Source organism: Xiphophorus maculatus, chromosome 16 (assembly GCF_002775205.1).
Source record: "Xiphophorus maculatus strain JP 163 A chromosome 16, X_maculatus-5.0-male, whole genome shotgun sequence".
NCBI classification, from domain to species: domain Eukaryota; kingdom Metazoa; phylum Chordata; class Actinopteri; order Cyprinodontiformes; family Poeciliidae; genus Xiphophorus; species Xiphophorus maculatus.
Genome location: NC_036458.1, coordinates 21,043,931 through 21,070,960, shown reverse-complemented (window position 1 = coordinate 21,070,960; position 27,030 = coordinate 21,043,931). Strand labels below are relative to the sequence as shown.

Genomic DNA, 27,030 nt, shown 5'->3' with positions numbered 1-27,030 from the left:
CCACAGTCTCTTATGGCTTTTCAACATAACCACACAACTACTGCCTGTTGCCCTATCTGATACTGTGGGATTTGTAATATAACCCAACTCTGATTTACACCCTTTGTAGTGAAGCACTGGTCATACTTTAAGGAACACGCAGCTGATTTTTCAAAACAGCCTCATTTCTTTAAGCGAAAATGTCACCAAGTATGGAAAGATAAGAAACACTGTGACAACATCTTAAAAGTGAAAGGAGAAAATTGATTATTTGTTTTTATTAGTAAAGTCAGGAGTTTGAGTTTGGTTGAACAAAACAACAAACTCAATTGGACGAGGGGGAACAGGGGGGGAGGTATGGCTGTCTTGTCCTCCAGGAATCTGAGCTGTAAAAATCAACAATATGCGTCTTAACCTCCATCAGCTTCCCAATCCTTTGTCCCATACAGCTTTCCGTACCAACTAGGACACATCGCCATTTAGATCCACAGGTTTAGCGTGCGTTACAGGATGAAACGTCCCCCGTTGCTCTGTCCACTGTGACCTTCTCTGACTCTTGTTTGCTTTTTGTCTCGCTGTCCCCTCAGGAAGCAGCCCCCTGGACAGCCCCAGAAACTTCTCCCCCAGCAACCCCGCACACTTCTCATTCGCCTCCTCCAGAAGGTCTGACATTTCTGTGCCCTTCATCAGACTGGAATGTCGTCAAAAATTTGATTTCGCTGCAGCAAAAATATCTTGGTTTTTTGGTTGTTGTTTTTTTAGTATTATTTTTCCTTAATTCAGTGATATACAATGAAATGAAACAATGAAAACAATCAAACATGATGTTTTTGCGATTAAAATATCACAAGAACATGATTATTTTTGAAACAGTGCTTATTGCGTTAAACAGTTCCAAAAATGATCTTGAATGAATTTATTCTTTATCTTTTGTCAGTGTTTAGAATAAATAGCTTGACAATGCTTTGTATTTTTAAAAAAAATCATTATTTTTAAAAAGTGTTTATTGCGTTAAAACGTTCCACAGATTATCTGATACTTTTTATTTTTGCCTTTTTCAGTGATTGAAATAAATGGTAGCTTTTATTCAGAAAAAAATCAGTATTGTTGCATTCAAAAAGCAGTCTTATGATTGCCGATGATTATGTAGGCCATAACATCCCTACAGAACATTCCTACCTTTAAAAATCATCTTTTATTTGTCTTCTCTAATTTTCAGAGGAACTGAATTTTGGATTCCCATTAGGTATAAACTATAATTACAAAAAAAAAAAGGATTTATGATTCACATGAACAGAAATAAACGCTTGCAATGCATCATCCCCAGGAAAATGAATCTATATGGTACCTAGAGGTCACAAAATACTGCATTTTAAATGATATTCTTATTCATTGGGAAGCAGATGTACATCATATATGGTAAAAAAAAAAAAAAAAACGGCAGACAGAAGTCAGTTTAGCTTAGAGAGAAAATAGCCGGGAATCAGATGAGTCTCAGAGGACCAGAGGTGTTGGTCTGTTGTTGTTAGCGTTTTCACGCTTCCTGTGGAATATCGCAGGTGATCACAACACAACAAGCTGAGTCATGTGTGACCGGACCGCCCGATTACAATCACAGCACCTCCGTGTTTACTCAGCCTGCTGCAGTGTTGAGACAAGGAGGCTTCAGTCTGTCAACATACTGACTCAGTATGTTCATATTACGCTTTATTTAATCCACAGCTCATGTTAAATCAGTAAAAATCATATTAATACGATGTTCATTATGCTTGTACTATAGTGATGTGTTCAGTTCCATACACGTGGTTAAAGGTTGTTTTTATGCTTTTGGGGGTGATAAAAATGTACCTGCTAACGAGAACTGTTACCGCTATGCTAACGAGAACTATAATGAGCTACAACGACATTTAATTTCCCTTTGGGATTAATAAAGTATATTTGAATTTGAATAGAAGCTATGCTAACGAGAACAATACCTGCTATGCTAATAAGAACGGCATCTGCTAAGGAGAACTGTACCTGCGAGCAAGAACTGCTTTCTGGTAGCTCTAACCGATCTACACAACCACTGAGCTCATACAGAAATTGATAAAAAAACATTATTACGGAAATTTAGAGCTAATAGGTTACGATTCTTGATGCTAACCCTAAAGCTTTAGCCTTCAGGGTGTGGATTTCATTGTTTCTGAAACTGAAACTTTTATGTGATAAACCAACACAAAGCAGTTCATAATTAAGGAAGCAGTTTCTTAAAGTTCAGATAGCATATCAGCTGTAATGAGGCCAGAGTATCAGTGGTGTTAGACTCTCAGCATTACTCTATAAAGAGCAGAATGGCGAAAAGTGATCGTATCCTGAAGAGTAAGCACGTTTACTGAAAAAGTCTACCAAATTCAGTGGGTTTTTATCCCACATTTTCTTACAGTCTTCCACCACCAAGTAGATCAGACTAAAAATATTACTAAATATTTTAAAACAATCTGTTCAAACAGATACTTGTATACCACCTACATACCAGATTTGGGTCATTTGAGCATCATGTGTGTCTATATATCAAAATGAATATATTATAACTGAAAACATAGCTGTAATTATTAATAGGTTACATTACTGTCACTGGAGAAACATAACATCTGCTCTTATGTTTTTGATAACACCAGTTAATTAGTTTTCAGCCTGGAAGATTATAATTTATGCTCCAGCTTTGTCGCTCCAACGTTCAAATTCCCGACACTGAAGGCAGGAAATTGGCGTTTTGGTGTGTCTGGTGGCTGGAGGGCCCTTACTGTAGACAAATATTAACCAGAGCAGCAGCAGCTGAACTGCACACTGACTGTGAACCACCGGCTGGAGAACTTCTGTGTTTCTAAACAGAGGCAAAAGTGAACTAATCCACGTCTGGGCTCCTGCAAATGCTTCCATTTTAAAACAGATAATCAAAAACGTGCATATTTGTTTATTGATATTGGGAATACAATTCAATTTTATTTGGTGGTTGCAGCATAGATTCATTAAAATATATCTTTTTAATTCAACACTTACATGAATTTAGCAAGTTTACTTTGTAAAATGATCATTATTTGATTGTTGTGTTGCCATAGTTACAATCTGATGCTACGGGTTTAATATTTTCTTTGTGTTTGAGCTCGGTTTGTTCACAACCAATCATCTGGAATTGATTTTTTTTGCTCAGCCAATGAACTCGAGCCCTTTTACCCCACATCCCACCGGATGTGTAGTGAAATTTCACATTTTTCAGTTTGAAAATAGGTTTTCTTTGATGTCTGGCATGGAAATAAATACATGGCAGCTGTCGCTCACGCAGTTTTCTAATGGAAGTTGAGTGACTTATAATGAATGAGCAAAAAAAAAAAAAAAAAAAAAACTTTTTAATGAGAGCATGCAGAGATGCTTTCTGAAGTCAGAGATGTGTATAAGGAAGTCTACTTACACTGACCGTCGGTCGTTTGCTCTCGGTCAGACGTGGAGCTGCCAGCGGAGACGCTCGCGGCTCGGCTACCACTACTGCGATTCCTCATCCTCATTTATCAAATCTTCCCGCCTGCATGTCACTGTTCGACTGTACGCTCACTAAGTGAGAGGCCTGTCCTCGTTTTACTACAGAGAGGTTACGCGGAAAAACTCCATTTGGAATAACTCGTTTGTTTGCTGTGTCATTTTGTATCGCACTTTTGCAGTATAAAATCTGAGGTTGTTAAAGATTTTTGTTTTGTTTGTTTTTTTTTACACTTGAGGTGTTAATTTAGGTTAAAATCAAATAATTTCAAATAGAGTTTAGATCAAAATATAAATGTGTTGCTAGAATAATGTATTTATTTTTTTCTGTGATAAAGCAACGCAAAAAAAGAGCATGACTATGTAGCTAGATAAAAATGTACGGCGTCCCTAAAGGGACAATGCAAGAAAAAAAAAAAAAAACTTTCTTTAGCTCACTAGATACTTTCTGGTTGACAACATATACTATCATTGCGTACAAGAAAGTTTTTTTTTCCTTCAATTTCTTCTTTAGGGACTCTGTAATAATTATACAATGTTTGTTTTAAAAAAGCCCATGATACTTTTAGCCTGTTAATTCAATGCAGCAAATTGCCTTTTGATTTAATCTGATCATCAAATAGACACACAATGACCTGAAAATGAATCATCTACATCCAATCTGATCGAGTTATTTTCAAAAGACGAACTAGTCAAAATTTCCATCTCTGTCTAACGCTTGCACCTACAAGGGCAACAAAGTGGGTGAATCGAAAATATGAAAACGAACCTTTTAGTCTTTTATTTCCAAAACATTTCAGGACAGTTATCCTGTACTTGGTGTGGATCCTAACATTTAATTAAGGTTGTAATTGGCTGTGGTTTTGACAGCGCTGATATTTGTGTTCCCTGCAGAGCGGACGGGAGGAGATGGTCTTTGGCGTCTCTGCCCTCCTCTGGATATGGCACCAACACTCCCAGCTCAACGGTAGTAACTTTTTCTCCTACCTAATCCGTCACATCCCAGTTGTTCAAGTTGAAATTCCAGCTTAGAATCCAATATGAAAATCCATGAAGCTGTCGGGACTATAAAACCTGGCACATTTTTGGGATGAAGAACAATCCATTTTTATTTGATCACTTGTTTCAAATCTTTTTCCACAAAGAATGTGGCATTTATCCTCTTCGATTCCTTCATGTGCTCATTTGCATTGATGCGGTAAAATGTTTTTTTGTTTTCCTTATCTAAAACGTGTCACGTGTGGTTTTTAAAGTCGTGTTGGCAGAATTTAACATTTCTAGCAACTATTGGAAGAAGTGCAACAGATTGGGCAAAGTTTTATTTTATTTTTTGTCTATTATTATTTTTGAGACAACCAAGCATCTTTGAACAACTCATTTCTCCAGTATTGATTGAATTGAAGTATGGATTATTTTCACGACTCAAGGCTGAATGCTAAACTTATGGAGTTCCGACTTGGGTTGGGCGTTCGTGTGGTATTTCCAACAGGGCTGAAACGATTAATCGTGATTAATTGATTGCTGTCAACTAATTTAGTAATTGGTACAGACTCAAAAATGGCAAATAAAAAAAAAAACACAACACACCCAGACCAGTAAATAAGGAAACATTGTACTAGGGACAGACATTTTACATTTAAGATTTTTCTGTAATTCTATTTGTCCAAAAACTCCTAAATGAGTTGCTTGTTCTCCTCTTACTATGAGATGGTAGATGGCATAACTGGATTTAGAATAACTCCTTTGTTTGCTCTGTCATTTTGTGTCGCAGTTTGTTTGTGGGTTTTTTTTGCGTTTGATATATTAATTTGAGTGGTTGTTTTAGCTTCACTTCTCTCAAATTCTGTAAAAAAAAAAATCTACTACGCACATTTTACTATTCAGATGATTAATTAAAAAATGAATCAACTGCTTTTTATGTGTCTTTAGCTGCGAATGTATCAGAAGCGTTCACTAAAAAAAAACTATGATCTTATTGCATTTTACCCAATAAAATGCTTATTTTTTTATTTGAAAAAGGATTGGAATAATTTTTCTACTCACATTTTTCATGTCAACAATGAAGATTTAAGTGGTGGAATGAAAAATGTGCAGAATACGGCAAATATGTTTATCCGATTAATCGTCAGAATAATCAATAATCGAAACAAAGTGGGAAAATCCCACTTCAGCGTTCAAAGAGAACACACCATGAATCTATACTGACTCATAAAACTGCCTGGTCTCTCCGGAAGAATCGCCTTCATAATCAAAGCACGCAGATTTTACAGTCAAATCAAAGCTGCGGTCATTTTAGCGCCCAGGATTTGTGCGCCCTTTTCGTGACAAAAGAGTTGCAGTTCATCCGGCCTCCCGTTTTGAATCGGCCTGTCACTTTTGATGAATTGGCGATCGATCTCTTGGCGAAACGAATAATTGGACGAGGTCCAGCGTCTCTGCTCTGATGAGGCCGAACTGATTTGTTCGGCTATATAAATATTAAAAAAGGCTGGTGATGGACAGATTGGTGAGGCTCACAGGGAGACTTCATTAACGTTTCAGCTGCGCTCTGTCATCCTGCTGTGGGGCTACAGACGCTGTAATTATATACCTTTCAAAGCCTCGTTTATTTTGCCTCCTTCCAAGAACATTAGCTGCCGCTCATTTTCTGGCACGTCATTTCTCCAGTCTCTCCAATTCGGGCTACGTCGTGTTCTGCCCTTTCTTACCCTCTTTTTCCCCTCCATTTTCTTCTTCTTCTCTGTCCATCCAGTCGTCCAGCTCCTCTCAGGAGCGGCTGCACCAGCTGCCCTCCCAGCCCTCCATGGACGAGCTCCACTTCTTATCCAAGCACTTTGGCAGCACCGAGAGCATCACGGACGACGACGGGGGCCGCTGCTCCCCGCGCATGCGCCCTCGCTCCCGCAGCCTCAGGTCAGCAGCGCCGCCAGCCGCGCGCGCGCCGGCAGTTAGAGACAGCGGTCCGCCGCCAAAAACACTCCCCCGCCCGCTTTTTGTTTCTCTTTCTCAATAACGTTCCGGAGTGAACAGAATGCTAAGTTGCCTCGCTGTTAAGAAACGGAGAGCAGTGCTTGTTTACGTAGACATGAATACGCTTGTTTAATTCTGTCGAGGCTAGCAGCCAGTAGCAACTGACGTCAGAATGGGAATGAGGCGAAACTTTGCTGCGACTGCTAATCATCACGAACCCGTCCTTCCTTCTCTGGACTCTGATCCTGACAGTGACTCACGGGCTTCTGTGGGTTTTATTGGGATTTTATCTGCCAGACCTACAGACTATTTCATCCTTGTATAGTGAAAGGAAAATTAGGAATGTTATTTTGTATTTTCTTTGCAAATAAAAATCTGTAAGTGTGGCATTCATTTATATTCAGTCCCCCAAAGACAGTACTTTGTAAAAACATTTTGGGATACCACTTTTTCAGCTTTCCACATGTGGACACTAACATTTTTGCGTATTCTTCTCCAGAAATTTAGACATATTTACATATATCAGGGCTGCCAGTGGCAAAGCGTTAAAGCATGTGATTAATCTAAAACATTTAACCTACTAATATTACATAATGCAGATTACTTATTCTGACCTAAAAGCATCTCACCTAGAGTCTTGCTTAGTTCAAAGCAGCGCGCTGAAGGGTCTTGTACTGCGGTCAACAATGCAGAGTTGTAAACGCGACTGAAAAGATGAGCAAGGAGAGTCAGGCTGGTGAGCTCAGCGGCAAATTTCACTTTAAAAACACAGCGATGGACGTTTGGATAAAAGCAAGCTAGCATGTAGCCTGCTCATTAGAACTGTGAATTATCCTTCCACCGAAGCTCAGCCAGTTTATAGTTAACATTCCTAGATTATGTTTGATACAAAATAACATTTTTTTAACCTTCCTGAACATGAAGACCTGGAAAACTGAGATGTTTGGTTTGAGACAAGAGAACATATCCTTAAACCTTTTTTGGGGGGGTTAAAACATGCAGTACAACCAAAGTTAAGCATAGCGATTAATCGTGATTAATCACAGCGCTAGTGTGGTTAATGCGATTACGTTTTTAATGAATGAATACAGATTCCTGCCACGCTACAATGTTTTCCCTCCATTTTAAATGCTCCACTTGTTTTGTAGTTTGGTCAATCACCACAAATCACGGTAAAATTAATTGATTTTATGGTTGTATCAGCAAGAATTTGGCTTGGCAATAAAGACTAGTGTTGCTTTAATCATGACCTTGATCTGTTTCTAACCTTAATCAAACATATTTTCAGGATTAAAGATTATAAATGACAAGATGAACCAATCAGAACGCTGTATGAGATTTCAGATCTAGGTTTTTTGTAAGCCTTTGTGCTAATGGTAGCTGATTATGGTTTCTCTACAATATAAGATAGGAGGACTTGAATCCATAATTGTGCTTTTTTAAGTCTTCCTGCCATGAGTATTTCTATCTAAGCAGACTTGATGTCAGACAGCGTGTGTTTGTGTAATAGATAATGACTGTATTTCTCCCTGTTATGTTAGCGCTTAGCCCTGCTAGCATGATGCAAACAGCATTTACTCTCTGTGTTCTTTCCAAAATGGATATTCTAACCGTAACAACTTAGAGTTGCTAATTCTTTTCTAGTTCCGAAAAAACAAAACAAAAAAAAAACAGCCATTTTCTGTAGAAAGTTCAGCTAACTCCCAGCCTGAATTACTGTAGACGTCTTCGTCTCTCCTGGAGAATCCATTTCTTTCGACGTATCTTGTGACTCATTTACCGCACTGCTAGTAAAAAAAGCTAACTTCACCTAACTTCTTTCCTTGGTAAAAGTTTTCACACTGAAGAGGGTAGCGTCGGGTCCGTTGAAGCTAAAAAAGACATTCTGGACACCGGCTGATTTCTCAGTGCATTTCTGTTTAAAATGTTGTAATATTTTGAGGTGTATTTCCCTCTTCCAGCCCGGGACGCTCCTCCTCCTGCTATGACAATGAGATCGTCATGATGAACCATGTGTACAAAGAACGGTTTCCAAAGGTAACTCTCGCATATTCCACAATACATTTCTTCTTCACCGAGAATGAAACCAATTGTAATTGGTTCTGTTCCAAAGTAATTGCTTTATATTAAAGCAATACAGCAGAATTTCAGTATGACAAATCCTATAAAACACATATCCTTCCTGCTTGAACAACAGATCCAGTGAGGGGAGCTCAGCCTCTGATAAAACCCTATGAAATCATATTAAGCGATGATACAAATGCTACTTATTCAGGGACAATATTAAGTTTGCTCTCTCCCACGGGTTGGCAGTGGCGCGCCCTAAACAGGGTCTGTGGGGCCCATTGCCCCCTTCTAAAAAATGTTGGCCCCCTCTGAGAATAATGTTAAAGTCATACAAAGGCATACAGAGTCATCTTGTTTAATCAAGACATACTGTAAACCCATATAAATATTTATTGGGTTTATTGTAAAACCCAATAAATATTTACACAATTAAAAATAAAATTTAGAAAATTCAATAAAATTAAGAAAGAAATATTATTCCTTTTAGTGCTTTTTTTCCCCCAAAACGTTTTAGCTGTGTCCTCATAAAAGAAATGTTTACTGTGAACATTGTGCAGCTCCGAACTGTTTGGTTTTCCTACCTCATGCTTTCTGCCTGAGGTTAACGTCAGGAGGACGTGAGCTGAAAGCTTTCACCCTGATAAAAATCACACTGAGGATTTCATCGGTAATAGAAACGTTTTGTTTTTCTGGCTTCTTTTTCATAAAAGTTGATTAGCAAAAACAGACATCGCGACAAAATCAGAATATACGGCAGAGTACAACCGTCGCAATGACGCTTTGTTGGCTTTATAGGAAGGAATCTTTTTTTTTTTTTAACCACATCCTGGGTCATTAATCTTTCCACTTGTTATTGTTTCTCTCTCTCTGTTCGTTGTCGCCAGGCCACGGCGCAGATGGAGGAGAGGCTAGCCGAGTTCACCCACGCCTTCTCACCCGAGAGCGTTCTTCCTCTGGCCGACGGGGTCCTCAGCTTCATCCATCACCAGATCGCCGAGCTGGCCAGAGACTGCCTGGCCAAATCACGCGAGGGCCTCATCACTTCTGTCTACTTCTTTGAACTGCAAGAGAACCTGGAGAAGCTGCTTCATGATGTGAGTTCAAAATAATGCACTGGCATGCAGCTAGTAAAAACAGATCTTATTGGGTATTTTGTAGAAGCGCTCTTTTCTCCGTTTCATTTTGTAATGTTACAAACATAAACTTTTATATACATACAGGGATCTTATGTTGCAGAGCAACACAAAGTAGTCCGTGTCTATGAAGTGGAAAAGTACAATGGCGTATTAGGGTCATTGTAAATTGGCAACGAAAAAATTCAGATATTTTGAGATTAATTTCAGAAGTTTTCTAAAAAAAAAAACTTATACATTTCTGAGTTTGAGAAGTTGAAAATTTGCTAGAGAAAACTCAGAAATATTTAGATTAATTTCAGGAATTTTCCAGAAACAACAAAGAAATGTTGAACATTTTCCAGAGAAAACTCAGAAAGTTTGAGAAAGTTTTTGACTTTTGGAAATGTCCAAGTTTTTTCTCAAAGACTTCTGAGATTTCTTTGGCGGAAATGTACCTCTCTTTTATACATCTACCATGGCCCTAATATGGCGTCGTAGAAAATAAATGATTCATGTATTCCTTTTCACTTGCAAGTAAAAATAAGGAAAATATGGGATGGACATGCATATAGTGGCGCAAAAAAGTGTTTGCCCCCTTCCTGATTTCCTTTTTTTTTTTTGCATGTTTTCCACACGTTTTATTTGGGGCATGCTAACTTCTGCTCTCAGCTGCACATATTTTAAACTGTGATGCAGAATTTGAAGATCTCACTGTTCCACAAAATCCACATACCATAACACTTTCTCTTTTGCTGTTATTTTGCGTTTCTTTTCTTCCCTCATGTGTGATCATGCCTTTCTTTTCTTCCCTTTGCACAGACTGCTGTTTTTAACTACATTAGCGTGTTTGTGCCTCTTTCTCTGTCTCTCTCTCAGGCCTTCAAGCGCTCTGAAAGTTCTGAAGTAGCCTTTGTGACGGAGCTGGTGAAGAAGCTTCTAATCATCATTTCCCGACCTGCGAGGCTCCTGGAGTGTCTGGTGAGTTTCATTTAACTGCGATGATCCAAGACCTTCTTTACAAGGCGTCGGCCAAGCTCCCGAGACTTGAGGCGGAAATTGATTTTTTCTCTAAATAAACACGAGCCCGTGTGTTGATTTCTAAGCCCATTACAATTTTTTAAGTACCGTAATCTATTACGCATGAGGAGAGGAGAGGCTTTGGAAAATCAAAAATGGGGGGAACCCCATAGGTTGAAGGCTGTTTGTGCAGCCAGAGAAGACATTTGCATTTAGATTAAAATTCGTCTTGCTGCCGTGTAGCTAATTCCAGCAGACCTGCTGATTGGCTGCTTTCCAGTCTGAGTCGGTCGGGCCGTGACCGTGGCGTCGTTTGAGGCGTGTGTTTATCCGTGGAGCGCAGTTTGACTGTGTCTCAACGCTGCAGCCCTGCAGGACGCGCTCCATGCCGGATTGGTTTCGGATTGGCAGTCGAAAAAGAGCGACAACGCGGAGACGAATTGATCACGCAAATCACACGCTCGCGACTTATTAGCGTTGGAGCATTTGTGCGGAACCGTTTGTGTTGGCGAGGCATTTCAAATCTTAATAATGAACGTAAATAAAAATATATATATATATATATATTTATCTCTTACATTTCATGTAGTTATCCCTCATAATTTGAGCTCTGGCCTAAATTCACAAGGGATTTACGTACATTTAAGTTTAACTATATCACTTCACAGGAAGCTCAATCCCTAAGTTGATTTCAGAAAGCTTAGAATTTGTTGCTCCTTAGTGTTATTATGGAGTGAATAAAAAAATGTCTGCTAGTTTACAGCAGCTTATTGAACGGCTCTGGTCCCCAGGAGTTTAACCCAGAAGAGTTTTACCATCTCCTGGAGGCAGCGGAGGACCATGCCAAGGAGGGTCATCTGATGAAAACTGACATTCCTCGTTACATCATCAGCCAGCTGGGACTGACCAGGGACCCAGTAGAAGGTTGGGGACCAAAAGATTGTACAAAAATAAAATAAAAAAAATCCCCAGTTTGGAAAGAGAATGACTGACCATTGACTTGTCTGTCATCAGACATGGTGAAGCTGGAAAGTTACGACAGCGAGGGACCAGTGACGCCTGAAACAGACGACTCCACAGAGGTGAGACCAAAATGTTTCGTCAGTTCTACAGAACAGCGCCTCCTTGTGTTGGAGGACCTGCTGAAGAACAGGAGGAGGGAGGACGAGTTAGTGATGGATGGTTGGATGATAGTTGGATGATGGATAAATGGACAAATGATGTTTGGATAGATGATAATTTTTGGATGTGGATGGATAATGGATGGATGGATCATGGATGGATGATAATTTTTGGATAATGAATGGATGGATGGTAAATGGATTGATGAATGGATGGATGGATGGATGGATGGATGGATGGATGGATGATAACTGTTCAGTTATCAGTATTAAACTCTGTAAATTGAAACATGTTTCCTTATCTTAACCAGTCCTTCCATACTTTTCCATCCTTGCAGCATGGAGAGATTTTCCGTCCCATATCCTAACAACATTCCCTTTCAAACACTTCTCACATTTCCATACAGTGAAGGGTTGCTGGGAAAACTGCTTTTGCATTCATGAAACATTTTGCACAAAGAAGCTAATAGATTAAAAAAAGAGGCATCTGTTTTAGAATTTCCTCTTTTTATTTCCCTCAGACCTGTTTGATTTACTTTACTACCCTGTTGCCCCATTTCCTAATGACTCTGCATGGAAGCAACCAATTAAGCTAATTCCTGCTGGCATTCAGAAACCTGGATCACTCTGGGCTTTCCTTTCAGCATTAGGCAAGCTTCCAACTTAAAAAAAAATGTTTTTTTTTTTTTTTTTCACATTTTGAATCAACAGTTTTAGCATTTATACAAATAATTTCTGCTCAACCTGAATCCCATCCATCACAGCAGCTGCTCCTCTGTGATCCACAGGGAAAAATCAGAGCAATAAAACCTCCAGGAGAAGCAGACTTCCAGACCATCAAGCTGATCAGTAACGGAGCGTACGGGTAAGCAGCTCAACGTAGCATCCTCTGTAGTCTGTCTGCCTTAAACAGAAGTGAACCAGGCGTCTGTGTGTGCATGTGTGTTTACATGTGAACCAGCGCCGTGTACTTGGTGCGTCATTTGGAGACACGCCAGCGGTTTGCCATGAAGAAGATCAACAAGCAGAACCTGATCCTGAGGAACCAAATCCAGCAGGCGTTTGTGGAAAGGGACATCCTGACGTTTGCAGAGAACCCCTTCGTCGTCTCCATGTTCTGTTCCTTCGAAACGCGCCGCCATCTCTGCATGGTCATGGAGTACGTGGAAGGTGAGCGCTTGGAGACGGGAGACTGGGATGTACAAGCGTTTGGAAGCGTCTCAGAAAGAAATCTAGTTTGTAATTAGTTTATAAACTATTTGTAAGCTTTTCAGAATTTGTCTCTAAAATTTCAACCCGCAGGAGCATCATTTTTAGGGAGGAACCAATTTGTTTCAGACATGTAGATGTGTCTTTACTATTCATTCTTCTTATACTGTAAAACTTATTAAAAAGAACACATAAAACCAAGTTAGTTAATATCACTTAAATTTCGGCCATATTATTCATACATTTATAAATCTCATGGGTTCAAAGTAAATACTCAGTTAGCAAGATAAGTATTTTATTAACAAATTAAATATTTAGTTACAAACTAAATATTTAACCACCAAACTAAGTATTTAGTTTACAAACTAAATATTTAGTTAGCAAGCTAAGTAATAGGTTTACAAACTAAATATTTAGTTAGCAAGCTAAGTAATAGGTTTACAAACTAAATATTTAGTTAGCAAGCTAAGTAATAGGTTTACAAACTAAATATTTAGCTTTAGGTTTAATACAGGTTTGGAACTAAATATTTCGCTCCACATATTTAGCTCCAAACTAAATATTTAGCCAGCAAGCTAACTAAACACACTGAAAATATGACTGAAAAATAAACCCTAGTTTTTTCTCTCTTTTTTGAGGCTAAATAACCCAAATTATTGCTGTTAAGTTTTGATTTTGTAACTTTGCAAATGACAAGCCCATATGTTTCTTCTTAGGAATCACGGTTATGCACTATTTTTGTTAGCGAAGGAGGGAAAAACAACAAATACCTTTAGGCTTAAGGCTTTTGTTTGTAGTGTGGAAAAGTTGAAACGGCGTACTCACTTTTTGGAGGCGTTTTATTTTAGCATGAAGAGTTGCCGGGCAGATTAAGACCTCCAGGCAAATCCTCAACAGGCTTTTACAGTTCTGCCATTTTATTACTGCCTGCAAAATGAGCCACCAGTGAGTCCAACCTCTACACACAAAAGTGAGCAGTTTTTCTATTGCATTCACAGGTGATTGTCTGGGTTATTAATGTCTGAACACCAGATGTACCAATTGTCCTTGAGTCACTCCATGCAGGCTGACTCAGAGCTGCCATCTTCACTTATAGACTAATAATTACTCACTTTTCTGTCCTGCATTTGGACTGTTGCACTTTCTCTTAGGTGGGAGGTTTAAAGGTTTGGGTAAGGAGATGTTTACCCCAGCCCCGTTTAGCTCGCTTTTATCCGCCAACTCTTGTCTGTTTGCCTAGAAAGTCCGGTTCGTTTTAAGAGGTGTGAATGCGTATTCTAACTTTGAACCAAACCAACTCTGGTCCGCCCGCAGCCTCGGTCTTGATTCTATTAAAGTAAACTATGAAGTGGTACAAGTTAATATGTCGACGCAACCAGACTGCACATGTCTTCAAAAGCAGGAAGGGGACAACAGCACATGGCATTCTGGGTAAATACAACAAAAACAAACGTGTGAGTCTAGTGCCAGCAGGAGAAATGGAAATGGACCGCGGTCTTTGACCAAAGACAAAAGAAAAATCCTACAATCGATGAAATCTGAAGCTATATCTTTTTTTTTCCATTTCATAAAGAAGGAAGCTTCACTCGCATCTTCTTCAGAGGTTTTTGTGTTGTTTACTTCAGTGGTTCCTGGTGCAGCGCCACCACAGGCGAGGAAGGGGAACAGATTTTTCAAAGGGTTCGTGTCGTTTGACACGGTGCAGAATGAAAGTGAACAGCAGCAACTGAAAGTGTAGCAAGTGAGAATGAATTGTATTTATTAAAGAAAAAAAGGAAAATTTCTGTATACATGTAAAAAGCCATGTTCTTTAAAATGTGTTAAGTAACAATAAAATTTTTCGAAAGAAAAAAAAGTGTTGTAACTTTAGTCTCCAATCGAAGCGAGTCTACGGGAGTACCAGGTGTGAAAACGCCCTGAGAGAGAGACTGAAGACACTCCGGGTTCTCTGTTTGCAGGGGGGGATTGTGCCACGTTGCTGAAGAACATCGGGGCTCTGCCTGTGGAAATGGCGCGCATGTACTTCGCAGAGACTGTCCTCGCGCTGGAGTACCTGCACAACTACGGCATCGTCCACCGAGACCTCAAGCCTGACAAGTAAGGCGGAGTTGCTTCACCTCGAAACGTTGCTGAAGTGTTTAAGGTGCTTGATTGCGTGTTTTCTATTCACAGCCTCTTAATAACGTCAATGGGACACATCAAGCTGACTGACTTCGGTCTGTCCAAGATCGGCCTGATGAGTCTGACCACCAACTTGTATGAAGGGCACATAGAGAAGGACACACGGGAGTTTTTGGATAAGCAGGTATGTGTAGAAAAATGGAGAGGGATGGAACCCGTCTTACATGATGCAGCACCAGTATGTAAAACAAATCATATCATCTCACTGACAAATGTTTTAATGTGTCCATCTGTAAAATCCATGTTTTTGAAAGGGAAATTCCCTTTTTCCGAAATAAAGTGAAGTGCAACCAGCTGCCTTGGAAGTCACATAACTGGTCCACTTGTTCGTAATTTTATTAAAGCTAAAGAAGTTAATTTGTAAAGAAAAAAAAGAGAATTTAAAAGAAAGAAAAAAGAAGAAAATCCTTCCAATGTTTCACTGGCGCACAATAAAATCTAATAAAACCTGTCAATTTTTAAGGTTTGACATAAAAAAAAAGAAAAATGCAGAAGAAATATGAGTAATTCTGCAACACTTAAAGGGGTAATGTTATGTGTTTTCCTGGCACATAGTGACATTTCATAGCATAATTAAGTAACTCTGTTACCTTTATTTGTTATGAAAATGCTGTATATATCATATATGACTTAAGAGAAATTTTACTTTCTGATTCAGTGCCTTGAAATTGGGCCTCTGTCTCTTTAAAAACTGCTTTCTGAAACTCCGCCTTAAGAAAGCTATCACATCGCTCCTCTATTAACCCTTTAACAACCAGCATTTCACTGAGAAGTAAACCAGATGTTTGCTAATTGCTGTTGGCTAGTCTGAAGGAGCTTAGTGGGGGAGTCAAACGGGAGGGCTGCCCTGTGAGGTGGAAGCTTGGAAACCGTTAGCTATGCCTCAAAAAGAGGAGGAGCTGCACCGTGAAGGTGGAGCTAAGTCCAAGTAGGCGCTTTGCACAGCTGAATGGTTGCCATGGGAGATTAAAGGATTTCTCAAACATGCATGAAATAGTCCAGGCAACAATCCAGGTATGGTTCTGATGAGAGAATAACATTATAACATGATATAAAACTCAAAGAATTGCCTGCTCCTGTAAAAAATATAACTCAAATTCACAATGTAACTGCCATTTCTGTTATTTTGCCAACAACACAGGGGTAGATGGATTCAATACTGTCCAGTCAAACTTTACACATAAGGGGATGCTTTGATGTCTTCCTTTTTCTGTGAAAAGCTATTCCCCTCTCGTTGTGCGGCAGGCATATTTGAAGCCTGATAAAATGAGACCTTTAGCGGCTGGCGGAACAATAGAGCAGTATTTCCGCCAGCCGTCACAATCACACGCCGTCTCTTTTAAGCGCGGCTTTATGTTCTTTTATTCTCTGCTCCTGCTTTGAACACCTCATTATTTCCCATGCTGTAGACAAAAAAAAAGCTGTTAGCGTTCAACGCGCGCCCATCTGCACATGAAAACGCACACCAGTGGGGCTTTCATCTAGTCTTGGCATCTGCGAGGGGATTTTACCTGACCAGACGTTGCGCTTCTGTAGGTGCTGTGCCTCTACCGCAACATATTAGTCCGAGACAGGTTGAAGGAAATGCACACACCTCTATCAGTAAAGCAAGACTGAGAGGAACTGTCACAAAATAAGGTAATAACTGATTCAGTCGAGTCTTGTTCCTCTTTTAGGTGTGTGGAACCCCAGAGTACATCGCTCCGGAGGTGATTCTGCGTCAGGGTTATGGGAAGCCAGTGGACTGGTGGGCAATGGGCATCATCCTGTATGAGTTCCTGGTGGGTTGCGTGCCTTTCTTTGGAGACACGCCAGAGGAATTGTTTGGACAAGTCATCACAGGTGAGGGATCCCACGTCTCCGTAGCTGCGCTTCCATTGAAAATGTTGTCGATCTTCTGCTGATGTCGGAAAAACACCGTCCATCCATTTTCTAACACCCTTGTCCCTAGTGGGGTCGGGAGGGGTGCTGGTGCCTATGTCCAGCTAATGTTCTGGGCGAGAGGCGGGGTTCACCCTGGACAGGTCGCCAGTCTGTCGCAGGGCAACATAGAGACAGACAGAACAAACTTGGAAAAACACAATCTCGCAATTGTGGTTTTTCCATTCACTGAGAAACTGGATCAAAATCCCATGTGACTAAGAGTATTCACGCGATAAGTTATTAAAAAAACATAATCCTCCAATTACTTCCTGTTGTCCTCTTCTTTGTGGTTTGAGCTAGTGGCAACATTCAGTTGTGAGAAGTGTTTCCATTCCAGTTTTGCAAAATAAACCAGTTTTGATATGACCTAAAACAAAAACCTCGTCGTACCACCAAAACTATTTATCCAAAAACACGAGTTCAAAATGTCAAATTGTGCAATTATACAGTGAATGGAAACGCAGCTGTTGACGTTAACATATGTCCTCCATGTGGATCTAACACAGGCTCTGAATGTAAATTGTACTCATCCTCGTATTGCTTCTTCGCTGCAGATGACATCGTGTGGCCAGATGGAGACGAGGCTCTTCCTGTGGACGCCCAGCACCTGATCTCCTCTCTGCTGCAGACAAATCCTCTGGTGCGACTGGGCACAGGTCAGGCGCCTTCCACTCCACACACAGCTTTAACTGCATGGTCTCGATGAGGTATTCTAATCTAACTCAGATTGAGCCCTGCAACTTTTCAATGATTTTTCACGCCTGGCACATTTGGTTTGCTTTAAACGGTTTCCCTCCATTGGTCCGGACCTTTTGTGCCGGTGCGAATACGCTGAAGTGAATTCCGGTGTAGACCAGACGACCGGACCGAGGCGCACTTTTTCAGGTGGTCTCGGTCCGCTTCCAAAAGAAGTCTGGCGTGGCTCGCTTCTGGTGAACAAATCTACCTAGATCCGAACCAGCTGCAGGAAACATGCGTCTTATTCACTTCATGAGCCACCGTTGCTGGGATCTGTGGTAAAAATGATCCCTTTAGTGTAGCTAACGCTACTACAGCATGTAGTGATTGTAATGAAATCATACCTGATTCATAAGCCTGTCCCAATAAGCAAGAAATCAATTAATTGCATGATCAAATAAAACAAACTTAATAATTTTATTGCATGATTTATCATTTTTCTCTCTCGTTTTACCAAAAATTGGCAAAAGTCTTCAGTCTGGTGCGTTGGTGTCAAGCAGTCCTTTTTTTTTGAAGGGCAGTTTCATTTACAGACATTTACAACATTTTAGTTGTCGTTTCTGTTGCTTTGTTTTCAAAGTCACAGTTTTCCGCTTGTAAAATAGCACAATGTGAAAGCAAACCGCACAAAATGAAAATAATAAAGTCCGCTTTTGCTCCAAACTAAACTAAACAGGTGGGCCAAAGGGCTTTCCTTATGTGAACACGTTAAACACGCTTGAATCAAAGGAATGGAACTGTGACGTCTGTTTCGCTCATATTCGGACTCAAAGTACAATGTACGATTTGGGGTTTGAATGTTGTTACTGCAGCATTTTGTAGCACAGCACTTTCAGACTGTGTTATATGTACACTAGCTTCAGCCAATGGTACACCATTGGCTGAAGTACCACAGGGAGTTCTTCCTGGGTATCTTAAACCCAGACGGGCTGTCGTCGTGCATTTCTGATTATCGGCTGAGTTTAGTCAGACAAGTCAGGTTCTGTTGGGGTCAGAGTCCGCCTGCAGGCTTTTGGGCCGCATTTATCGCCTACCTGACTGTCCGTCTTCTCCTGCGTTTCCCTCCCCATCCCCTGCAGGTGGTGCTTTCGAAGTCAAGCAGCACTCATTCTTTGCAGAGGTGGACTGGAACAGCCTGCTGAGACAGAAAGCTGAGTTCATCCCTCACCTGGAGTCAGAAGAAGACACCAGTTATTTTGACAGTAAGTTCGCCCCGTAGCATTCCTGGAAAAGTGGGAGTCAAGTCGAAAGTTTGAAAGTCTGCTGAAACGGATCATCAGACTGGTAGATGAGTCCAGTGAAATGAATTCCTTCTCGTCCCCAGCTCGGTCGGAACGCTACCATCACGTCCAGTCCTACGACGAGGACGACACCAACGACGATGAGCCGGTGGAGATCCATCGCTTCTCGTCCTGCTCCCCTCGCTTCAGCAAGGTCTGAACCCGTCAGAATCAGTGCCGGTTAGACGGTTGCGTCCACTCGTTATGAGCATCTCAGAATTCTGACTTTTTTCTGGGAATTCTGACTTCTGAAGTCAGAAAAAAAAAAAGTTTGAATTTAACTTTATAGTTGGAATTCTTTTTCGGTGTTCCTAATCCTCTTCTATAGGCAAGTATAGTTGGGGGTGATGGTGTCGTGTCAAGCAAAATTAGAAATATGTGGGGCTCTTGTTATAGAGACTACCAAATTCACCAGAAAATAAAACAAAAGAATGATTTCAGAAGGGCACCTTTTGTATCCAGAGGAAAAAGGGCAGGTGCTCTAGCACCTCCTAATGTCTAACTGAGCACATCCCTAAAATGTAAATCAAAACAGCTTTTGAAGCAGTTAAAGCAGGTTGAGAAGCCTCTCGAATGACTCAGTTTGCAATTCTATTAAAAAGTTCTGGACTGTACTTAAATTCCAAGTTTGTGCCAGAAAAAATGCTAAGTTAAATGAATCCTTTTGATAAGAAAAGTTGTCAAATATCCCACCATACAGATGGTTGTGAATTTCTCAGGTATATAAATACTCTATTTTTAGGAGTATATGTATTTGAGTCTGTGTGTAGTAGTTTGAGGAAAACATTAAAAAGGCCAAAAATAATATGAGTGGATGTAAAATTCTGACCAGATTTTCTGTTAATTTCTAATCCCCTAACTGGATTGCTGCACCGACCTGCAGGTGTACAGCAGTATGGAGCATCTGTCCCAGCTGGAGCACAAACCCCACACTGTGACTCTACGGGAGCACAAGGTTCCCAGGGAGGACCGGGTAGCCAAGCGAGAAAGCTTGGGAAGCGTCACCCTACGAGACAAGAGCTGGAGGACAAGTTCACCGGAAATGTACACAAAAAAAACCCCCGGCCAAATTACGTTTAATTTTTTTTATTCATATTTTGCCATCTGCCGTTGATGCTCTAAGTGTGTTTGCCTCGCTTTTCTAGGAAGCGCCTGTCCTGTTCAGAGTCCTTCTTTACTGAAAGTGACTCCAGCCCGCCGTCCGGGGCCCGCAGGCGCTTCTCCGCCCTGATGGATATGAGCCGCTTCGCCTCACCTCAGGAGCTGAATGCCGAGCCGCCGGGTCCAGGGAAGCAGCCTCCCGTCAAGACCAGGGGGACTTCCCTGGAAGGGGCCACCCCCTCCCACGGAGACCTGAGGACGCTCCTTAAAGATGGTAGGGGCCACATGGCATCGGGTAAGGCCCTGGAGCGTCTATGCGCCATTTGGTTTCATGGTTCTGCTTTGTCCTAGACAAACTTTTGAGACCTGCCGAAGCGTCGCTGCTGAGCAGTCTGGGTCTTCCTGATCTTCAGGGGCCCCGTGGGGCCGCCACGGACCTGGTGTTGCGTAGGGTCAGACACCAGCAGCTCTCGTCCGAAGGAGACAAGCGAAACTCGCAACCAGGAACTAAAGTCATCAAGTCTGCGTCGGCCACTGCTCTGTCTGTCATCATTCCAGCAGGTGAAGCCTCACTTTAGCTGCTAAATGTAACTTTTTACAAAAAAATTATTAATTCACGTTTGTTGCACTATCTCTATGTTGTGAAAATATGGCATGAGACAGATAATCTGTGAAAAAAATTGAGCTTCTTTGCCTTCTTCCAGAGCTTCCAGTGCTAACTAGCAACAACCAATCAGAGCTATGAGGAAGGTCTTATTGCTGTTAATCATGCTTATATACTCGCTGGCCACAGCGTCCCTCCCTATTGCTCTTTGCTACGCTACAGCTTCTTCCTGATAGCAGTGTTTACCCTGAATAGTCATGTTAGTTAGCATGCCCACCGACGACTAGGCCTGTTACGATTGAAAATTTTGCTATAAATTGTCACAGAAATTATTGCGATAAACAATAATTTTGTTGTTTTGAGATCATTTTCAAGTATATTACTGGCATAGTAACGCAAGTACATCCTTCTCAAAGATCAATAAACTTTAATTTGTAAAGCACATTTAATACTGGAAATGGAAGACCTTTTGAACATCCAAAACAACCAAAACAACAAATGAGATAGATATTGACGTCTCTATAAACAAAATTGCCCTCCAGAATGGGGGATGGCGGGGCCCAAAGCATCAGACTGAAGCCTTTCTTCATACAGTCTTTGGTAGAAACAAAGACACAAGAAAAACAATAATCCAGGTTGCTTTAATTTATCATGTGATTAATTGATTTATTGCGCACTGCGACTGGTTTGCCAATAAACAGTTTTTCTGGACCAGTTGTTTCTCCACGCGTGTACACGAGGGTGATTGACGGTGCTAAGACCTTCCTCCTTGCTCTGATTGGTTGTTTCTGACCTGGAGGTGGAGGAGCTCGATCTAATCACAGATCATCTGCTTCATACCATACTGTCACAACGTGGTGACAGTTTTAACAAATATGTAAAAAACATATTTTTTACAAAAGTTACATATCGTAACTTTTATTCTGTCGTCTTTCTGCCCAGTGGAGCAGCACGTTGCGTCCCCACTGCCCAGCCCCATGTCGCCTCGCTCCCTGTCGTCCAACCCGTCCTCCCGCGACTCGTCTCCAAGCAGAGACTTCTGTCCCATGGTGAACGTCCTGCACTCTCCCATCACCATCCACCGCTCCGGGAAGAAGTACGGCTTCACCCTCCGGGCGATCCGGGTCTACATAGGAGACAGTGACATTTACAGCGTTCATCACATGGTTTGGGTAAGAGTAGCATAAAACCCACATAAAATCCTTTGAGTTTGTATCTGTACTGTAACAAATTGCAAAAAAGTCGAAGCGTCAAAGTGGTATTTACATTTTTTGGAGATCATTTATGTTATACTATCCACTTCTTTGCAGCATGTTGAAGATGGAGGTCCTGCCCAGGAGGCTGGTCTTAAAGCTGGAGACCTCATAACTCACGTAAACGGGGAGTCGGTCCACGGCCTAGTCCATACAGAAGTAGTGGAGCTCATCCTGAAGGTAAAATAAAACCACATTTGGGAGGAAAACACTTCCCTGATATTACACTGCTTGTCATAAACTGATTAAAAATGTGTGAATATGTGCGATCCACAGAGCGGAAACAAAGTTACAGTCGCGACTACTCCCTTTGAAAACACCTCCATAAAGGTGGGGCCTGCCCGCAAGTCCAGCTACAAATCTAAAATGGCACGTCGCAGCAAAAGGACCAGAGTCAAGGAGGGCCAAGAGTGCGTCCCCAAAAAACAGATTCGTTTTCTCTAACTCTACTAGGAGGCTTTATTCACCTTATCGCACTTTCTTTTGTTTATTTTTCAGTAAAAAACGAAGTTCACTCTTCAGGAAAATCACAAAGCAGTCCAACCTGCTCCACACCAGCCGGAGCCTCTCTTCCTTAAATCGCTCTCTTTCATCTGGAGACAGCCTGCCGGGGTCCCCTACCCACAGCTTTTCTGCCCGCTCCCCCACACAGAGCTACCGCTCCACTCTGGAATCCCCTTATCTGGGTTAGTAAGACAACTGTCTGTAAAATAAAGCCACCGGCAAAGTCCAGTTGTTTATCATATAACTTGTATGATGTGAAAAAAGCATTTTCATGACAGTTCCGCGAAATAAATAAATTATGATACGCCCAAGAAAGCCCGCCTCATCCTATTGCCAAAACTTTTTCTAAAAAAAAAAGAGTTTTTTTCAAAATTAAGCAAATTTATTTTCAAAATGTCCAATTGCACAAATATGTGGTCAATGGAAACACAGCTAGAGGCTGCAAACTCCCACCTACAGATGGCAGTATTTCTTACTTCTAGTACACTGCTGCCTCAGCCTTCCTTAAAGTCAAGTCTGAGATCAAAATGTTTGTATTGCAAAATTTCTTGCAAATATTCCTAATGTAGCACCACAAAGTCAGTGAAATTGATTCCAAAAACTCAAAAAGGCAGTCGCAAAATCATAGAGGTAGCCTATTATACAATGTTTAACGATATTGTTTATTAAGACGCTCCTACTGTCTTAGTATCAAAGACAGTGATAACATGACTGTGTCCTCAGGTACGTCATCCCAGAGCAGCTCTCCGGCATCAAGCACTCCCAACTCCCCAGCGACTTCCCACCACATGAGGCCCAGCTCCCTGCACGGCCTGTCCCCCAAGCTTCACCGCCAGTACCGCTCGGCCCGCTGCAAATCCGCCGGTAACATCCCGCTATCCCCTCTGGCTCACACCCCGTCCCCTACCACCTCCTCCCCTCCACCTGTTACGGGCCACACGGTGGGGAGCTCCAACACTACCCAAATGTTCCCCGCCAAGCTGCACTCCTCGCCTCCAGTCGCCCGCCCTCGTCCCAAGAGTGCCGAGCCACCCAGGTCTCCCCTGCTGCAGCGGGTACAGTCTGCGGAAAAGCTCGGGGCACCCGTCCTACCTTCCTCCTCTTCGTCGTCGTCGTCACCCTCCCCTCTGACCGGAGGAGTGTCGTTGCGCAAGCATAGCTTAGAGGTGTCTCACGGGGACTACAGGAGAGAGTCCTTCCACTGCGAACACAGTCTGCAAAGTTTGCTGGAGATAGAAGGAGAGAATGGACCTGCTCCACCCTCTCCGTCCTCGTCTTCCTCCCCTTCTTCTCCTATGGGAGCAGATATTTTATCGCTGAACCATGTGAGGAAGCTGGGGAGGCAGGAATCGCTGCTCAGCAGAGACACGCTTGTGACAGTAAAGGAGAAAGATGTTGTTCCGTCAGCGTCTGAGCTCTCTGAGTTGCCAAATGTAAGGTCGGTTTCTCCAACAGAGTCTAAGACCAGTGTTGATACAAGCAAGGCACCACTCAATGAGGTTGAAAAGAGTAGCGGTGGTACGAAGGCAGCTGAAACAAAGACTAGTACCTCATCTACAGACATCAGAACAGGCGCTGGGATCAAGCATTTAGGTACAAAAGTGTCAACTTTGGAGGCAACAGACTTTCAGGCCAACGCTGGCGAGAAAACTCCAGACATATCCAAGAGCCCACAACAAGACACAAAGCAGCAGAGTGTGCAGACAGATGCGTTACATGTTACCAAAACTCAGGAGAAGACAGAAGAGAAAGAAAAAAGCACTGTAGGTGTAGAGAAAGCAAACCTCCAGAAAACATTGACCACTGAGCAGTTCAAGCAGCATATAGGCTCAGAGACTGGAGATAAAAGAGGAATCAGTGGAGGCGACAGGGCAACTGATGCGACGAAGACCAAGGTACCTGGACCGTCAGTTCCATCCCTGGCTAAAACTCACTCAGCACCCAGGCTCAGAGCAGAGAAGTCGGCAAGCAGCAGCCGTGGCGTCAAAGAGGAGAAGGCTCAACTGGAAGTCCTGGAGGAAAACCCAGCGTCCCCTTCCTCAAACGCTGCCTCGCCATGCTCAAGCAAACTACGGGCCATGTCTCCGGGGGACAAGACCAGCTTCGTCACCCAACTCACGAGTGTGGCTAAGACGGTCCTGGGTCCCATGAAAGGAGGGTCTCAAGAGGGCAGCAAAGTGAAAGACTCCTCAAAGTCAAGTGAGGAGAAGAAGGGAAGCACAGCGGGGAAAGCAGAGGCCTCGTCCACAGGGGTCCACCGAGGGGCTCGGGGCTTCACCACTGCCACTGCTCACTCTGAGAAAGGTAACAGTCGGAGCGCTAAACATCACTCGTGATGTGAAAGCTTCAGAAACACAGACTGCCCCATGTAATGCCTTTAACTGTAGCATCAGACTGACATAACATATGAATTTGTATGAGGCAGAGATAGCAATGCCTGAACAAAATTATATTTAAAAAAAAATACACCAAATCAAAAAGAAGTAGAAAAGATGTCAACAATGATCAACTACTGTTGTGAAAATGTGCACATGGTGTTTTGATGTAGACCTGTGTATGTACTGTATGCTCATCTCAACATGTTGTGTATATTGTAAAAAAGAAATGCATATGTCTTCATGCATGTCTGATTAAGGAGAATGACAGACTATTTAAACAAGATGAATAATATACTGCAGACCTTGAGATAGAAAACACTGTGAACAACCTTTCAACTTGACAAGCAGACTTTTGACTGTGTAGAAGTGGGATTCTGGTAGAAAAGGGCATTACTCACATTTCAGCTATTGGTTCCAGGGATGTCGTTTAGTTCTATGCTGTTTTTATTTGAAGTTCAGGTACTAAAATGTGTCACCGATAGAGTGAGTTTTCATGCTTTCAACGCCTTGCAAAAAAAAAAAAGCCCCTTGAACTTTTTCAAAGCTTTCGCCACAAATTCTAAATTGGATTTAGGTCTGTACTTTGACTGGGCCATGCCCTTTGAGCTAAATCATTGAACAGGTTGTCTTCTAGTATTTTTCTGTACTTCAAATTAGGTCTGTCCTCAAAAGACTACAAGCACCAATTTAATTTTGACACTATAATTTGCATATTCTATAATCTACCGAGAGATTGCATTTATGTTGCTCTCTACATAAAGACATAAATACAATAGATTTTTTTTATTTTGTTCGGTGTGAACATGGTAAATGTCAATAGCAAATAATGTAGTAAATATAAATGTCTAATTACCTGAAGGATTCTTAAGTCAATAACCAAAACTTCAACACAGATGTCAAACTTTATTCAACTGAACGTTTACAAAACAGCCAAGTAAATTATTGCTTTAGAATTTATCTGCAAAATTTGATTTAAGGGAAGCTAAGTGTGCTTAACGTTTTCAAAGTTAGCAAAAACAAAAAAAATTAGCTCCGCTATTAGCATGTTAGCCAATTAGTGTACCCACCTCTGACTGGAATATTATGATTTTGGCCAAAGTTTTATTCAGAGAGTTTACTAAACAGCCAAGTAAATTAGCTTTAGAGTTTATCTGGAAATTTTAATTTAAGGGAAGCTAAATGTGCTTAACGTTTTAAAGTTGGCAAACGCACGAAACAAAAACCTAGCTCCGCTATTGGGCTTGAACTTCGTCACCACAGCGAAACCGTCAAAACACATCAAATTTCAATAAAATACATTGCGGCTGTAACATCGCAGAAGGTTTAAGGGGTATAAATACGTTTGTATGGCACTGTCATTTTGTACTTTGTTTAGGTAATTGAAGGTGTCACAAACAGAATGTGACACCTTCTGTATGGCGGGCTGAGGAGTCGCTGTACACACAGCAGAAACTGGACCAAGAAACCAAAATGCTTGCAGTGACAGAGTTGAAGGATGGATCAGATAGTTTCCCTCGGCTCTGTTTAAGGGCCGACTGTCAATGGGATTGAGAGGAATACATTAGATGAACTTGCACAGGGACACTATGCAATGTGCTGCCAATGCCACTATTGTCCCGTCTTTTTGTGTCTCCTGGATGTCCAAGTTTACATTGTGCTCCAGACAAATACAGAAAACAGCATAAAGCTTACAATAACTCAAGCAGACATATATTGTTTCATTTTTAAAGGTGGTGTCTGCCGGTTATAGTGATATGTGCAATTCTATATTTTAGATTAAAGTATGTACAATATGTTCGCTCAGAGCGTGGTAGCAAGTAAAGACGCACATGGAAAGTAGCACTTAGAGCAGAGAGCAGGTTTCCTGTCACTCTTTTTCACTCACGCTAAGCTACAGTTCGTGGTATCTATCATATTAGGTGAAACGGGAAGGGCCAGTGTTTTTACTTAAAGGTTATGTGGTCATCTTTGTTGTTGTTGGGTTTTTTTCTTACTTAAATGTTAAACAATATGCAATCCATCAGTGCTCAGTCCTGTAACACTGAGCATCACTGTCTGTGAGAAAAGCCTGGAG

The 27,030-nt window shown here is 41.5% G+C and overlaps 1 protein-coding gene across 3 annotated transcripts in view; it reads left to right on the top strand.

Annotated features, from left to right (window-relative positions):
* LOC102231248 (microtubule-associated serine/threonine-protein kinase 1-like) overlaps positions 1 to 25,479 on the top strand; it is a 51,225-nt gene extending 25,746 nt beyond the window's left edge. For all 3 annotated transcript variants that reach the window (XM_023348840.1, XM_023348839.1, XM_023348841.1), the window contains 24 exons: positions 567 to 642; positions 4,390 to 4,462; positions 6,248 to 6,408; positions 8,427 to 8,502; positions 9,417 to 9,626; positions 10,524 to 10,625; positions 11,456 to 11,588; positions 11,679 to 11,746; positions 12,574 to 12,650; positions 12,747 to 12,955; positions 14,953 to 15,091; positions 15,167 to 15,299; positions 16,852 to 17,017; positions 17,653 to 17,754; positions 18,916 to 19,038; positions 19,161 to 19,270; positions 20,000 to 20,160; positions 20,262 to 20,491; positions 20,569 to 20,778; positions 21,764 to 21,993; positions 22,132 to 22,254; positions 22,351 to 22,484; positions 22,573 to 22,760; positions 23,302 to 25,479. In XM_023348840.1, coding sequence (XP_023204608.1) covers positions 567 to 642; positions 4,390 to 4,462; positions 6,248 to 6,408; positions 8,427 to 8,502; positions 9,417 to 9,626; positions 10,524 to 10,625; positions 11,456 to 11,588; positions 11,679 to 11,746; positions 12,574 to 12,650; positions 12,747 to 12,955; positions 14,953 to 15,091; positions 15,167 to 15,299; positions 16,852 to 17,017; positions 17,653 to 17,754; positions 18,916 to 19,038; positions 19,161 to 19,270; positions 20,000 to 20,160; positions 20,262 to 20,491; positions 20,569 to 20,778; positions 21,764 to 21,993; positions 22,132 to 22,254; positions 22,351 to 22,484; positions 22,573 to 22,760; positions 23,302 to 24,914 — 4,847 coding nt within the window. In that variant the 3' untranslated portion in view covers positions 24,915 to 25,479. The remainder of the gene's footprint in view (positions 1 to 566; positions 643 to 4,389; positions 4,463 to 6,247; positions 6,409 to 8,426; positions 8,503 to 9,416; positions 9,627 to 10,523; positions 10,626 to 11,455; positions 11,589 to 11,678; positions 11,747 to 12,573; positions 12,651 to 12,746; positions 12,956 to 14,952; positions 15,092 to 15,166; positions 15,300 to 16,851; positions 17,018 to 17,652; positions 17,755 to 18,915; positions 19,039 to 19,160; positions 19,271 to 19,999; positions 20,161 to 20,261; positions 20,492 to 20,568; positions 20,779 to 21,763; positions 21,994 to 22,131; positions 22,255 to 22,350; positions 22,485 to 22,572; positions 22,761 to 23,301) is intronic.
* Positions 25,480 to 27,030: the final 1,551 nt, after the last annotated feature.